This window comes from Suncus etruscus, chromosome 18 (genome assembly GCF_024139225.1).
Source record: "Suncus etruscus isolate mSunEtr1 chromosome 18, mSunEtr1.pri.cur, whole genome shotgun sequence".
Classification (NCBI taxonomy): domain Eukaryota; kingdom Metazoa; phylum Chordata; class Mammalia; order Eulipotyphla; family Soricidae; genus Suncus; species Suncus etruscus.
The window spans coordinates 30,580,248-30,596,608 of record NC_064865.1 but is presented as its reverse complement, the minus strand read 5'-3'; the positions used below and the strand labels follow the sequence as shown (position 1 = coordinate 30,596,608).

General features: G+C 35.1%; 1 protein-coding gene across 1 annotated transcript in view; it reads left to right on the top strand.

The window, feature by feature from the left end:
* The window catches only part of KIF6 (kinesin family member 6), a 601,782-nt gene that overhangs the window by 202,088 nt on the left and 383,333 nt on the right, over positions 1-16,361 (top strand). Inside the window, exon 6 of the mRNA XM_049764755.1 lies at positions 5,846-5,975. Within this exon, the coding sequence (XP_049620712.1) occupies positions 5,846-5,975 (130 nt within the window). The remainder of the gene's footprint in view (positions 1-5,845; positions 5,976-16,361) is intronic.

Sequence of the window (16,361 nt, the reverse complement as noted above, 5' to 3'; positions counted from 1 at the left end):
AAATTTTTCTAATAGAATGCCAGAGGTAGTGTCTTTAGTGGGGTGCCCAGAGCCAAGCCCTATTCAGGAATAGAATTATGAAAGAAGAAAAATTGATTTATTTGGATACCAACCTGCTGTTTTATTTACTTTTAAATGTCTTCCCATGGGCAAGGAACCAGAAATGAATGAAGGAAGCATAATATAAAAAAAAAGGAGGAGGCACAGAAAAGTGCTTAGTGATGTGTTAAAAAAAAAAAAAAGACTACCGAAAATTCCATGCAGAAAAACTGGGGACCCGTGAAAAGTGTGTTTTGAACAAGATGAAAAAGCTGGAAAAATACTTGGAAGTAAATATAGAAGTGTAATAGTTTTGAAGTAGCCATATTGGAGATCAAAGACTGATTTTAAAGGTAAAACTAGCTCACTCAAAAAGGTTAATGATGAATTTCACACTTTCTATAAATATTATTTATAATTATCTGATGTAATCTTCCTATATCAGTGACCTATTCAGGTTAAATTAATTAACTCTTTTAATCCATACTTAATTTCTGTGTTCTTAATTTCAGTGAAGTGATATATATGTATGATGTGGTCTCTCTATCACTTAGATTTGCTTAATTCTGCAGTGATTGTCATCCAAACATCCTATGATGTTGGTAGATCAATAATCCCTAGCCAAGCTTTAGTCTTTAATTATGGTTAGCTGGTTAACCATATGGTTAACTTAATTTTAATTTGCCCATCAGCTACATGACATGGTATGGCAGCACAAAAGAAACTTTTTTTAATTTTTTTTTAATTATGGGGAATGGGGTCACTGCCACAAGAGCTAAGAGTTTCTTCTTTCTCTAAATTCAGGGATTACTCCTGGTGGGACTTTGGGGGAACATATTGGGTGCTGGGGATTAAAACCCAGTCAGACACATGCAATGCAAGCACTTTACATTTTTGTCAGCCCCAGAAAAAAAATTTTATGGAAAGGTAGAATTTGAACATTTTTAAAAATTGTTTTCATATATTATGTTTTTTCTTTTGTTTATTTTTAAATGTGTCTTTATTTATTGAAATTCTCTGACTTACAACACTGTCATTTGTGATTTCCCATGCATATAATTCTATTTCCATCCCCATCATCAGTGCACCCACTTCCCTCTGTAGAAGAGCAGACTTAAAAATTCAAAATGATGCTGCCTCTAGGTAGAAGTGGCTTGAGGGTGACTTTGGCATTAACCAATAAGATTAGTAGCTAATAGAGTTATCAAATTTGACATTAATGACTTTCAGCATTGGCGATCATTTAGTCTCACCTAGAGCTTTTACATTTTTCTAATACCCATATCAGGACCTACAGCAATCAGATAAGATCTCTTAGGGTGGAACCAGTGTCTTGTTTCATTTGATGACCCCAGGAACTTCTGCTTTAAATGAAACCATGCTGTTGTATGATATACTTTGGATATCCGATAGGCTCTCATTGTGTACTCTCTGAATCTTTTCTGAACACTTGCCCTACCCTGCACCTTTCACATAATATATTGTATCAAATTTGACTTTATAGTATGTATCAAGGATGACTTGGGCTGGTTTCAGAGAAGATGTTTATATCACTGTATAGAAATAAATAGAACTCCTTTCACTTTTAATATACTATCAGTCCTTCAATGTGTTCATCTACTTTTAAATACTAACTTTTTTTTAACCTGTAAGCCACAGTACTCATGGATTTTCAGAAGAATTCTGACTTCTAGGGGCCGGCGAGGTGGCGCTAGAGGTAAGGTGTCTGCCTTGTAAGCGCTAGCCAAGGAAAGGACCATGGTTCGATCCCCCGGCGTCCCATATGGTCCCCCCAAGCCAGGGGCAATTTCTGAGCGCGTAGCCAGGAGTAACCCCTGAGCATCTAACGGGTGTGGCCTGAAAAACCAAAAAAAAAAAAAAAAAAGAATTCTGACTTCTATATACCTAGAGACCGAATTTAGTAAACCTTTTTAAGCAATTCAGAAGGATCAGGATGGAAATAAAGTTTAAGGAATAAAGTGAGTTGCTAAAAATGGAATACAACTCATACATTTCAGAAAAAATGCATTCATGTTTTCCAGGCATTTTTGAACTCTTAAGCATTTATAAAATAACTTTTGAGTCTTGTTGAAAAATAAATAAAATGCACTTGTTCTCATTAAGTAAAGAGATCTTTTTCCATCTTAGTTGGTATTGTTGAAGGATTTGAGAAGGAGTCCAAAACACTCAGCAAAGGAATACATTATTAGTGACATATTGGTCACAGATGTGCTGGTAGAGATCTAGTTTCTTCCTGTAATTAGTACTTTAAATGCCCACAAATTACGTATAAGTCAAGATAACATCCTTATGAAAGGAATGTTGAGAACTTGTGATATTTTCAAAATCTTTACTTTTTTAATTTGATTTTAAAAAAGTCATATAAAACTTTCCACTTGCTAGTTATATTTTTATTGGAGACATATAGTGTTTAATGATGCCAATATTTATTAATTATCATCAGTTCTAGATATTATAAGAAAATTCAGGGGCTGGAGAGATAGCATGGAGGTAAGGCGTTTGCCTTTCATGCAAGAGGTCATCGGTTCGAATCCCAGCGTCCCATATGGTCCCCCGTGCCTGCCAGGAGCAATTTCTGAGCATGGAGCCAGGAGTAACCCCTGAGCACTGCCGGGTGTGACCCAAAAACCACAAAAAAAAAAAAAAAAAGAAAATTCAGATATAATTTGGCAATTTTGTGAATGATAAGATTCTTTTCTCTTTCTTTCTTTCTTTCTTTTTCTTTCTTTCTTTCTTTCTTTCTTTCTTTCTTTCTTTCTTTCTTTCTTTCTTTCTTTCTTTCTTTCTTTCTTTCTTTCTTTCTTTCTTTCTTTCTTTCTTTCTTTCTTTCTTTCTTTCTTTCTTTCTTTCTTTCTCTCCTTTTCTCTTTTTCTTCCCTCCCTTTTCTCTCCCTCCCTTCTCTTTCATTCTGTCACCTCCCTCTCTCTCTCCTGTAGTTCTTCAGAAAATCTGGATAGCACACCTCAAAAGGCAAAAGGGAACTATAGTAACTTTACTGCTTGAATTGGTAATTCTTTGAAGTACAGGATGAAGAGTGACCAACTTCTCTTCAGTTGTAGCCAGTCCTAAAAGTACCTTGAGAATATTGATAAACCAATTCTGGAGACAGTTTCAGGATCTTTTGGAGGAAATTGTATTAGCATCAGAGTGCCTATTAAAACTTTTTTACAGATTAGGGGCCGGAGAGAAAACACAACAGTAGGGCATTGCCTTGTATGCTGAAGAACCAGCATAGGTGGTTCGAATCCCAGCATCCCATATGTCCCTAGTGCCTGCCAGGAGCGATTTTTGAGCACAGAGTCAGGAGTAACCCCTGAGTGCCTCAGTGTGTGACACCAAAATGAACAAAAACAAATAAACAAAACCAAATAAAACCTTTTTACAGATTAGTATGATTCTTGTAAATTTTAAAAGAAAATGGATCAACAGATTTGATCCTTGTCACAAGAAATTCTTGGAGTAACCCCAGAACACAGATCCAGAAATAAACCCTGAGCACCATTGATGTGGTCCAATAACATATCCTTCCCCGCAAAAGAAAAAGAATCAAGCAAAACATGATCATAACATTTTGGTCCTGTGATTAGAAAAGTAAACTCTTCAAGATAGACAGCAGTTATCTTAATTTTCAACATGTTTAAGGTGATGATTTAACTAGTTTGAAAGTTCATGTTGATTGAGTGACCATGAAATTGAACTAAAAAGGAAATGTTTTAAAAAATGTGTGTTCTCTAGCTAAAAAACAATTGACAGGGAAAACTATATGGCTTTATTTTCTGATTTAGAGGTAGAAATTAATGTATTTTCATTTCTTTAAATTTTTTATTTAATTTTTTTATTTAACCAACTTTATTACATACATGATTGTATTTGAGTTTCAGTCATGTAAAGAACACCACCCATCACTAGTGCAACATTCCCATCACCAATGTCCCAAATATCCCTCCTTCCCACCAACCCCTGCCTGTACTCTAGACAGGCTTTCTATTTCTCCCGTACATTCTCATTATTAGGATAGTTCAAAACATAGTGATTTCTCTAACTAAACTCATTCTGTTTGCGGTGAGCTTCATGAGGTGAGCTGTAACTTCCAGTTCTTTTCTCTTTTGTGTCTGAAAATTATTATTGCAAAAATGCCTTTCATTTTTCTTAAAACCCATAGATGAGTGAGACCATTCTGCATCTTTCTCTCTCTATCTCTGACTTATTTCACTCAGCATAATAGATTCCATGTACATCTATGTATAGGAAAATTTCATGACTTCATCTCTCCTGACAGCTGCATAATATTCCATTGTGTATATGTACCACAGTTTCTTTAGCCATTTCATCTGTTGAAGGGTATCTTGGCTGTTTCTAGAGTCTTGCTATGGTAAATAGTGCTGCAATGAATATAGGTGTAAGGAAGGGAGTTTTGTATTGTATTTTGTGTTCCTAGGGTATATTCCTAGGAGTGGTATAGCTAGGTCGTATGGGAGCTTGATTTCCAATTTTTGGAGAAATCTTCATATTGCTTTCCATAAAGGTTGAATTAGACGGCATTCCCACCAGCAGTGGATAAGAGTCCCTTTCTCTCCACATCCCCAGTAACACTGCTTTTTCTCATTCTTTGTAAAGTGTGCCAATCTCTCGGGTGTGAGGTGGTACCTCACAAGACAGGCAGATAGGGGTGCTGGCATCTGCGTTCGTATTTTCATTTTTAATTCAATAAGTTTATTCATTTTTAAATGGATTAGTATCTGAGGACTATAAAGCCATAGTTTTAAATCAGACCAAAATTTATTTGTTTTAATTATATTTTCTTACTTTAAACACTGTGGTTTACAAAGTTGCTCATACTACAGTTATTTCTGGCATTCAATATTCTAACACCAATTCAACCATCAGTGTAACTTTTCCTCCACCATTTTATCAGTTTCCCAAATTACCTGAAGGCTGCCCCTTGTGAGGTACAAATAATTTTACTTAATGTTGCTGGTACAACTAAATGGTAATGGAATTATTGGGGGAAAAAGTCATAAAAAGAAAATTTGTGAAAATTGCCATAACTCACAATGGGGTCATTATGCCATTGTTTACTATTATTGTTTACTATTGGTTGAACATTTTGCTTTTGGTTTGTTTACTGATCTTATGTGGCTCCTATGATAATTTCACATCTAATTTGTTGTATTTGTTGCTATTGGGAACTCACTATTAAAATTATGGGGGTTTCATTCAGTTCATGACTTTGAAATCTGTGAAACTGGGCCAATAAACTAGCAACAGTGGTAGTTCATGCTCTGGAAGTACAGAAGCATGGGAGGAGATGGCACAGTTTGTCTCCAATGAGTCCCTGAAAATGTCAGTCACAAAACAGGCATATCTGGAACTTTTGGTGGCTAGGAGATTAGTATAAAAGCATTAACACTGGGTCATTGGTGTGGTAACAGTTGAAGGTAGATCTGTGTGTGTAGCTGCCAGGGCTTCAGCGGGGACAGGGACTTATTCTGCCTCCCATCCAAGGGACTCCAGTGTGATAAACTGAAAGACTGGTATAGCCAAGAGTTTTCACTGCTAATTTGTCTCTCTCAAGAGTTAGGCAGCCCAAATTTATTTGATAGAAATAACTGTCAAAAGGAATGCCAGCCTTTTAAAAAATTATTAGAATTAATTCTATTCCAATAATGGTTAATATCTTCATATTTGATTTTATAAGATGTCATAATATATCAATCCAATAAGAAAGAACCTATAAGGAAGATTGCAAGCTTTTTCATTTATTTTATTGCTTCTGTTTCCCTAGGAAGGTGACAATATTGGAGGATACTGATCAGAACATTCACCTGAAAAACCTATCTCTTCAGCAGGCAACCACAGAAGAAGAAGCTCTGAACCTACTTTTCTTAGGTGACACTAACAGGATGATTGCAGAGGTAAACAGCTCTTTCCTACTTGTTGTTTTTACAGATTATAAAATATAATAGATTTTTAGGAGCAGCAATCACCTTAAAAATAATCTTGTCCGGGGCCGCCGAGGTGGCGCTAGAGGTAAGGTGTCTGCCTTGCAAGCGCTAGCCAAGGAAGGACCGTGGTTCAATCCCCCTGCTTCACATATGGTCCCCCCAAGCCAGGGGCAATTTCTGAGCGCTTAGCCAGGAGTAACCCCTGAGCATCAAACGGGTGTGGCCCAAAAACAAACAAACGAACAAACAAAAATATCTTGTCCAAATCTGATGGTTCAGATCAGGAAACCTAGATCCAAAAATTAAGACTGGGATTGGAGGATTAATACAAGGAATAGGCATTTTCCTTGTATTCACCTTACTCTAGTTCAATTCCCAACCTGTCATATTTTAACCTGAAACCTACCAGAGTTAATTCCTATGTGTGGAGCCAGAGTAATCCCTGAGCATTGCTGGGTGTGACCCCCAAAATGAAAAAAAAATTGAAAAAATTTTCCTAGTCTTTTGGCTAGGTAATAAGGGACTGAAATCTTAGTTACTTTAATTTTACAGTTTGATGCAATTTTACAGTTTGATAATTTGATGTCCAAATTGATTTGAAGCTAATCAATCAATGACAATCCACTAAATAATTTTAGGAATTAATAATGTTAAATAGAAAATATGTGATTTATTTTTCCAAACTTCAGATGATCTATAAGTTATTATATGTTTACAGAATCATATATTGTCATGATTTTAATAAATTAATATCTGAATAGCATTTAGAACATGCCTGGAATTTAGGTCTCACTTTCTAAACTTATACCTATGGCTAGATCTGGGCATACTCAGTGCAAGGTTTGATTTATACTTACTCTAGAACTATTGTTAATCTGCCATTTAAACCTAATAGGGCACCTAAACTTTACCTGTTAAAAAGCTCTGATCCAGTAACACCACAGTTAAAAAAATGAAGTAGAGTTGATACTGGTGTTGTGTGTACTGTTACCCAAAAGACAACTTGCTGTCCAGTCCTGCATATACTTTCTGTTTTTAGAACATACACCCAGACTTCCCTATTATATCTGGTTTCTTATTAGAGTTAGTGTGTAAATACAGTAATTTAGTCAGATAAATATTATGAGATAGCCTCTATCAAGTGACTTTTACTTCTGTCTGATTTTGACCTAGAATATTAATTATGTCTCAGATGCAAGATAATTAAGTAAAAAAATTCTTTTTTGTTTGATTTAGTTATATATCAATTCTGCATCATACTTTTCAATAAACTAACTTATATAGGACCTAAGTGCCAAATGCAACATGAGGTTAAGATCTTTAAATAATTATTTTTATTTGAAGATAGTTTTAACTACTTATATAAGACTATATTGTTGGGGTTCAGAAAGAAAATAAAAGGAGTAAGGTATATGTATACCTTGCATGGTGCTGTTCCCAATTTTATCCCAAGAACCATAGGTCCCCCTAGATCATTAGCTGCTACCCTTAAGGAGCCTAAACATACTAGGCATAGACCTTAGAGATTCCCTCAAAATGCCAAAGTGACCTGATGAATGGCTGCAGCCTCACATCTTAGGTCTCTTACATAGAATCACTAGTACAGTTGCCAAGATCTAGGTTCCCCTGAAAGAACATTGTTTTGCCTTTTATTGTTTGCATTTGAATTTTTCTTCCACAGCTTAATTATTTTTAACCAGCACAACCATTTATGATGCTTCTAAATTGAAAATAAGTCAAAGTTCAGGAATCAAGAATTTTAAGCCACACCCTGACTTTACACAAAACAAAGGCATTCTCCCAACTTCCTCATTCCTGCTTACCTCTCCCTTTGATACGTAGAAGTCTGCCTAGACTAGAGTAGCTTGAACTATGTACTCTACCTTTGTCATCTGATTGGCCCTCTCTCTCCTAGTTAGGAAATAAAGAGATTTCAGTTATGCGTGGCGTGCATAGAGAGACCATGAGGCAGAAAGCCAACCAGACTCCATGATTTTCTCCTGACTGTCTTGGTTTATTAATTCTTCACAGCTACCTTTCTTCAGACCAGACCCGTCTGTGGGGTTTGATAAGGTGCATTGGGTGATTTTACAAAAGACAAATTAAGGATTAAGTAATATAATGACAAAATATTTTCCATGGCTAACTTAAATTCCTGTTCTTTTAAACATAATTTAATAAAAAATAAACCAAAAAATACAGGATGCAGATGATCCATTCTACTATTGGAATATGAAAAAGAGAAATGAATATGAACATGAATTTCCAATATGAACACTATTGGAAACAAGAAAAGAAACCTGGTCAGCCTTAATGGAAGCTTTCATCCAGAGATGACTCATTCTTAGAGAAATCCAAGGCTTATTCACATACATATATACACACATATATATACATATATATTATTGTGAATTGATTATTGAGGACTCCTGGCCTTGTCTCACCAAACCTGTTTTAGGTTAAAAATTTGGTCATTTGCTATTTAAAAGTTATAAATTAACTTTAGTTAACTGCATAGCTCAGTATTAAAAGAGTTTTAAAAACTTCAAATTTCCTTTTTTCAAGTTTAATTTGTCATGTTCTACCATTTTATTTTTATTATTATTTTATTTTTGATGACTTACTGAAGGAATATCATAAACCATTAAAAGCTAAAGAAGTCCAACTCTATTTTGGGGGGGGAGTTTTGGGCCACATCTGGTGACGCTCAGGGGTTATTGCTGGCTGTGCACTCAGGAATTGCTCCTGGCTTGGGGGACCATATGAGACACCAGGGGATCAAACCAAGGTCCATCCTGGGTCAGCCACATGCAAGGCAAATGTCCTACTGCTGAGCCATTGCTCAGGCTCCAAAAGTCCACCTCTGAATAATTTTGGTAGTGCATCATTTTTGAAGTATATTCATATTTCTCATATAAAGCCTTATTTCTTTAAACCAGATCTAATGGGTTTGGGGTATTTCTGTACTTTTATTTTTGCTTTGGTTATAATAACTACCATATTCCATAGCAAACTTTCAGTAGACTGAGCAATGTTATAGGCACTACAATTTTTTTTTCATGATTCATGTTTCCCAGGTGAGAATTGAGTCTCAGAGTTAGACTGCTTGCCCAAGTTTATGCAGCTAGTAACTGGCTAAGTGAGGCAAGGTTCCACTTCCAAGTCTGACTGATAGCTTTTCTTCTTCCCTAAGATCACATTTCATGAGTACAGCAGTCAAAACTGACAGATGTCGATATTTTTTTCATGTAAGAATATATTCTGAAGTACTTTAATAGTATAGCAAGTATTTTAGCTTATTCACTTGAATTCACTGAAATCAAATGCATATTAAAGTTATGAATGAAGAATAGCTGTCAATCTTTGGAAGTAATTCATTATTCAGATTTTCTAAAAGATGCATGTTTTAGATTACCACCTAGCTGTCAAAATGTAATTTGACAGCACAGAATGAGCTTACCAGGATACAAAGAATACACTAATCATTTTTTGTTTAAAAGAGATTCCCGTTTCCCATTTACAGAGAAATTTAGGAGTTACTATGGTAACCAGAAAACATTTGCAAAACAAAATCTGAATATGTGGGGCACAAAATGGGATACTCTTTCCTTTCATCTTCTCTCCCAAAGTCAGCATTTTAAGGAAAAGTTACTAACAATAGTCTCATCATATTCTTATTAATTCAAAACTCTAAAATAACCTTTGTAATTCTAAAATGCTATGATTAAAACTGACTATGTTATTAAGATAAATTTTTAAAGTTCAATTGTTCTTCCAATGGGAATCAAAATAGTAAAAGCTGAACTGTGTGTGACCCAGTGTCAAAGTCCACTGGTAGCAAGTGTGACCTGTTACTTTTTTTATATTACTGCTCACAGAGTTCTGTCAGTTCATAAAACCTAATTAAATGAAATGATATGCATTTGGTGGTCACATCCTGCAAAGCTTCACTAATAGTTGGAACCATTTGCTCATAGACTAGGTCAGTTTTCTCCACCTTTTTCTGACTTGATACCTTTCAACCTCTATTCCTCCTCTTGTCCTAGGAGTTGATCCCTTCCAGTTGTGGCCCCATATAAGATCCCAGGGGCCTCCAAATGGTCAGTTTGCCCCCATTTGAGAAATGTTGTTCTAGATCATATGGCCCCCAAAATATTATTGTTACCTGAAGTAATATAATATGCTCTATGATAACCAATTGTATATCCTTAACCCAATTTCTCACTAATTTTCTCAGATTTCTTGCCTTTAGAGCCCAGCAATATGCATGTTAGGACTTTTGCTTTTTTAATGACATCAAGCAGAACTAATTTATTATTTTAAAATTTGATATCAGAAATAAGACAAAGATATAATTAGATTAAAATCTAAGTAACAAATAACATTAAATGCTACCTAAAAACCTGAGAGAATAATAAGTTTTTAACCCTTCTCAGCTTCTAGAGGCATTTCATATACCTCGACACTATCATTGTTGATATGCCAGTGTTACTCATCCTTGACATAACAGTGTTGTATCTCACCATTTTTACTTTTTTAAAGTTACTTCATTTAAACAGTTGTTTATAATACTGTTGTTTCTTGTTACACATTGAGGTCATTCAGTCATTGTCTGAGGGCTTACTAAGTTATTTGTTACTAGTTAAGCAATGTATGTTGTTTTTGCTTATTGAGATTAGTTGGCTTCTCTGCAAGTTTTTTTGGTCTAATTTAGTATGCTCCAACTGAGCTGTCAGTACTGTCTATGGGAATTTGGAGGTGCTGTGTGACAACATTTGTGGCTAGGCTTTCTAGGAACCCCACAATATGTAGAAAATGTCAAATGAACTGACCTGGTGGCAGCTGTGGAATGTAGGTGTAGCTGCTGGAGCTTTCAGAAGTACAGGGTTGAGGGTAAGAGGCTGCTTACCCCCATTCCAAGCTGGTGCCACAGTTTTCAGGGGAAAAAAAGTGGTACCTAAAAAAAAAAAAAAAAAAAAGCGGTACCTATAGATTTTATTGATTAGGTTTCTCTGTAGAGATTAGTCATGAAGAGTGAGGTTGGGCCTCTGGCATGGCCATGGTTGTATGCTGTGGATGCAGCAGCCTGGCCTTTAATAGGGAGGCAACTTAGCCTACTCTACCTGGAGGTACCTCCAAAGTTTGCAGCCTAAAATTCAGTGCTTCTGTAAAATTTTGTGGCTTGGCTTCCATCGCTTATGAGACAAGTGAGCCTGCAGAGATGAGCTGATGAGCTGGCATGGTGGAGGCTGTGGAATGTGGGTGTCTGTACATATTAGCATTATAATAAATTTGCTCAAGTTAAAATTGAGAGCATTTTGAATTTTACCAGTAAGAAGATAGTTGAAATCAAAGAATTATATAAACAATACTGTATCCTGTATTTTAGTCAGTACCATGAAAAAGGAAATTCTGGTATGGTATGCAAAATCATATTTAAATTTACCATTTTGAATGCCAAATTCTTTTACAGTTTCTATATACATAATATTATATAATTTTGCATTTCTGGTTTTGTTTGTCTACTCTTTGTGTTTTTTTCTAACTGTTTTAGGTAGGTCTGGTTGATTTGGCAGGGGGGACTCTATGAAAGCATTGCTTCACTGTCATTGCTTCACCTATAATAGTCACACCTAAAGACAGAACCTGATACATAGCAGATGCTGAATAAAAACAAAATTGAATAAGATAAAAATAAAAATATATAAATGCTTTGTCTTGGTCATATGTTAAGCAAATATTTTCTCTATTATTTTTTCTTTTAGTTTTCATTTGAAAAGATAACCTAGTGTTTTGTTTTTATTAATTTTGTTTTTATCTCATGCTTAAAATGTTAAATTTTTCACTAATTTGGGGCCGGAGAGATAGCATGGAGGTAAGGCGTTTGCCTTTCATGCAGGAGGTCATCGGTTCGAATCCCGGTGTCCCATATGGTCCCCCGTGCCTGCCAGGAGCAATTTCTGAGCCTGGAGCCAGGAATAACCCCTGAGCACTGCCGGGTGTGACCCAAAAAAAAACAAAAAACAAAAATTTTCACTAATTTATCATGTTAATTATTAAAAAATATATTATATTAAATTGCAATTTAAGGACCAGTGGTATTTACTTTGTGTTCCCATTTTGACCTGGTATGTGGAAAGCAATTGTTCAATATCAGTTTGGAGTGAGTCTTACCAAAGATTTCTGGGGTATATAGATTTTTACCTGAATAATGAAGAAAGAAAACTATATTGATTTAGAAGTCATAATGTTGCTCAGACTGAATTAATAGATTAGCATTTGCTTATTTGTAATAAACCAATTTGGAGAGGAGAATAGTATTTAGACTAACAAAATATCAAAAGAGCATCTATTGTAGGTTAAATTTTGTCTCACTCCAGGACACAATTTATGAAATGATGGGTATCTCTTGACCTTGATAACCCTATTTAGTAAATACTGTCTGCTATGAAATTATTGGAAGATTTGGATATAAAATGACAAGCCACACATTTTTACTGTATTTCTTTAACTCTTATCCTTAAAAAAGAGAGTTTACTAAACACTCCGCTATTGCTTTAATGTGTTCATTGGTGATACAATATTTTTCACAAATATACTGAACATTTTCTTCTTTCCAGTCCATTTTTTTAAATTTTTATTTATTTATTTATTTTTGGTTTGGGGGGCCACATCCGTTGACACTCAGGGGTTACTCCTGGCTATGCGCTCAGAAATTGCTCCTGGCTTGGGGGACCATATGGGACGCCAGGGCATCAAACCACGGTCCATCCTAGGTTAACGGGTACAAGGCAAACACCCTACTGCCTATGCCACCACTCCAGCCCCACCCCCCCAAAAAAGAAAAAGAAACAACTGTGGTGATTCCTCTGCCATTTTATTACAACAATTGGGATATATGGGAGGAAGATTTTTTTAACATATTAAAGAAAAATAAATCCTAATTCAAAATCAAAGATGTTTTGATGGTACACTGTATTCACTGATGAGAACAAATGGCTTAATTTGAGGAGTGGGGTGAGTAGGGGTTTTAGTCATATCTGTTTGCTTAGGGATCCCTGATGGTGCTTTAACCTAGCTTGACCACATCATGGCAGTGCCTTACCTCCAAACTATCTCTGTGGCCCTGTTTTTGTTGTAGTTTTAATTTTAATTTGTGATACTCAATGATTTTTTATGAGGCTAGAGAAAGTTTAATTTACTCTAAATTTATAATTTATTTTCCTCGTGAATTTTTGGTAAAAGGTCTTTCTAACTCTGCATGAAATAGAAAAAAACATAGTAGGTTTCTCAGTATAGTGTGGGTATAATTTGGAAGCTCTCAGACTTCTATATTATTAGATTACATATTCTGAGGTAGTGGCTCTGTGGGTGTAAAAAAATAATTGGGTTTCAGAGTATGGATGAAGTTAGTAGATCAATAGGAGCAGATGTTGCTGGACATATTTTCTAATGTGAGGATAGCACAGGAAGGAAAGAGCAGTTTTATGTTTGACTGTTTGTTAACAACACTCTCAATCTTCTTGTGTGGTGTGCTTATGAAACAAGATGACTGGGGTTTCAATTACTGTTCCAGAATCATCATCTACTAGGCCATTGTAGGGACACAGACATGCTTACAGATGTTTTTGCTTGGAAAATAAATTGTATACAGTTAATAAGTTTATTATAAAATTTGTGATCCTGGGAAATACATGATATTTAGAAAACAAATAATTTTACTTCTGATATCACAGTAATAGCATTGTATGTCTAAAATTCAACTATGAATAACTTTGTAAATCACAATGCTTTAAATAAATATTTTTAAAAACTTTTATCCTCTTACTATATCCCAATACACAGATAGGTGCATCAAGCAACAAAAACTGTGTTGACAATTTTCACTTCTTATACCTACTAAATATAGATAGGTGGAAACTTCAATTTTTAGCACGTGAGATATGCCAGGCTTTTCTTTCAGTTTTGTTTGGTTTTGGCGTGGTTTGGTTATTGAGTCACACCTGGCAATGCTTAGGGAATACTTTATGGTTCTGTGCTCACGGGTCAATCCTGTTGGGGTTTAAGAAAACATACAGGTGCTGAAGATTAAACCAACTTGGCTTAATTAATGCAAGCTCTCTATCCTCTGTACTATCTCTGACTCCTATCTCTTTAGATAGGTGATATATATGAGAAATATGCAATTAAAATTTATCCTATTATAACATAGTTTGCATTTTCATTCATTTATCCTGAGGTAATATGACATAAATATAAAGTTTAAAACCTAAAACATTCACAAAATTAAGTAATATGACAATCATTATTAGAGTATTAATATGAATATACTCCATATACATGATATAAAGAAAAGCAATCCTTCTTACCGTAAAAGTTTGTTCCCAAAGTTTCTTCTGATCTTTCAAATGTTCATTTCTGACTAAACATAGGAGAAAGTAATTTTTACTCTATGTTATTCACCACAAACTGCTACATAAAATGAAAAATAGGGGAGAAAAGAAACCTTCAGTAAAATGAGGAAATAGCCATAACCTCAAACCATGAGAAAATCTTCCAATACTATGAAATTTGAATTATGGTGAGGGAGGTTGCTTAGAGCCAGTACATATATTCTTCAACCTCAGGCTGGATACTGTTTCCTCTTAAAGAAAGGGTCACAATTCTCAGATGTAAATCCAATGATCTTTTGGTTAGAGTGATGAGATCTAAGCGTGAAAAATGCAGTATGATAGAAATATTCATTTGGTAGATCAAACAAAGAAACCTTAAAGATGGGCCTTAAAGATGCCAAAGGTTGAGTCTCATTGATAAAAAAAGTTACTTTTGATTGACAGGGTCCTAGTATTTTGTGACTTAAGATATTATATCTTAAAAAAAAAAAAAGATATTATATCTTAAATTTTTATCAACCAGGCCTCTTACTGCAAAATATAAATTAAGGAACTAAATGTTCTATAGACTAAGGAGGAAAACAATACTTGTTAAAAATAGATAATATTTCCTAGACCATCAGATTAGAAAACAATGAATGTGTTCTAAAGGAAAGCGTATATATGTATATACACAAAATTATGAAAAGGTTCAGAGATAAAGATTACAAACAAAAGATGATGAAAGGTAAACCTGAGAAACTACCAAAGTTCCAATGCCATCAATTTTATCCAAATGAACACTTGAGGTCGGCCATAGAGTGCTTTCCTTGTAAACATGGGACTGAGATTCACCCTGATACTACTACTACTACTACTACTACTACTACTACTACTACTACTACTACTACTACTACTACACACACACACAGACACACCATTATACACCCCCCCAAGTATTAAAATAAAACTTGAGGAATTCAGAATGAAAATTTTAAAGGACTTTTTTTTAATTTTATTTAAAGAAAATGCATCACATAATTGACATAGTTAACATAATACACTTTTTCCCGAATAAGTGGAAGTAAAGTTATTGAAAAAAAATGAATAAAAAGGAGAAAAAGAAGATTTAAAAAAATGGAAAAAGAAAATGTACAGTAGCAAACACATTTGTGAAAATTATTGTCTCTCTAATAAAGTCATTGAAAATGGCAGATTTAGTAAGCTCTTGTTAGCTGTCATTTTGTTAAATTGATGTGTTTCTATGGGAATGACATCATCATAAAAAAAAAGAGAAATTGTCCAGAAATTCAAAGCACTATTACTGATACCATGGCTTTTAAAGTTATGTACTCAGCCGCCAAACCTCCTGGAAGAAGGAAGATAAGGGGGAGAGTGTCGCACTTGCTCCAAAAAAAGCTCTGGTGATGTCAGCCCAAATACTAGTAGACCTGAACTGTGGTTACAATGATTTCCCTAAGGGAATCATAGAGGAATGATGAGGCAGGGTCATCGGGAAAATAATGATCCTGGGTTATGGAGTCAGCAGGCATGGCTTTAAGAGACCTAAAGGGAATCATAGAGGAATGATGAGGCAGGGTCATCGGGAAAATAATGAACCTGGGTTATGGAGTCAGCAGGCATGGCTTTAAGAGACCTAAAGGGCAGGGGCTTGGCCTGCCCTCTCCTCTCAACATAGCCAGCTTTCTGCTGTATGGACTGGACAGGCATACGTAAAATTTGTTTAGATCAGTGTCCCAGAAGGGAATCTTAGAATCTTAGTGAGGGTCATCAGGAAAATTGTGATTCTGAGTGATGGGTGCTGCAGATGCTATGGCAAGGTGGGACCTTCTCTCATGTTAAGGACTTTTAATAGGAAAGCTTAAACTACACTTGATTATGTCTTTTATTTCCAAATTCCCTAACACGTTTTCTTAATCTCCAGCCTCTTCTTATTGGAAATTTGTGTAAATACCACATCTAA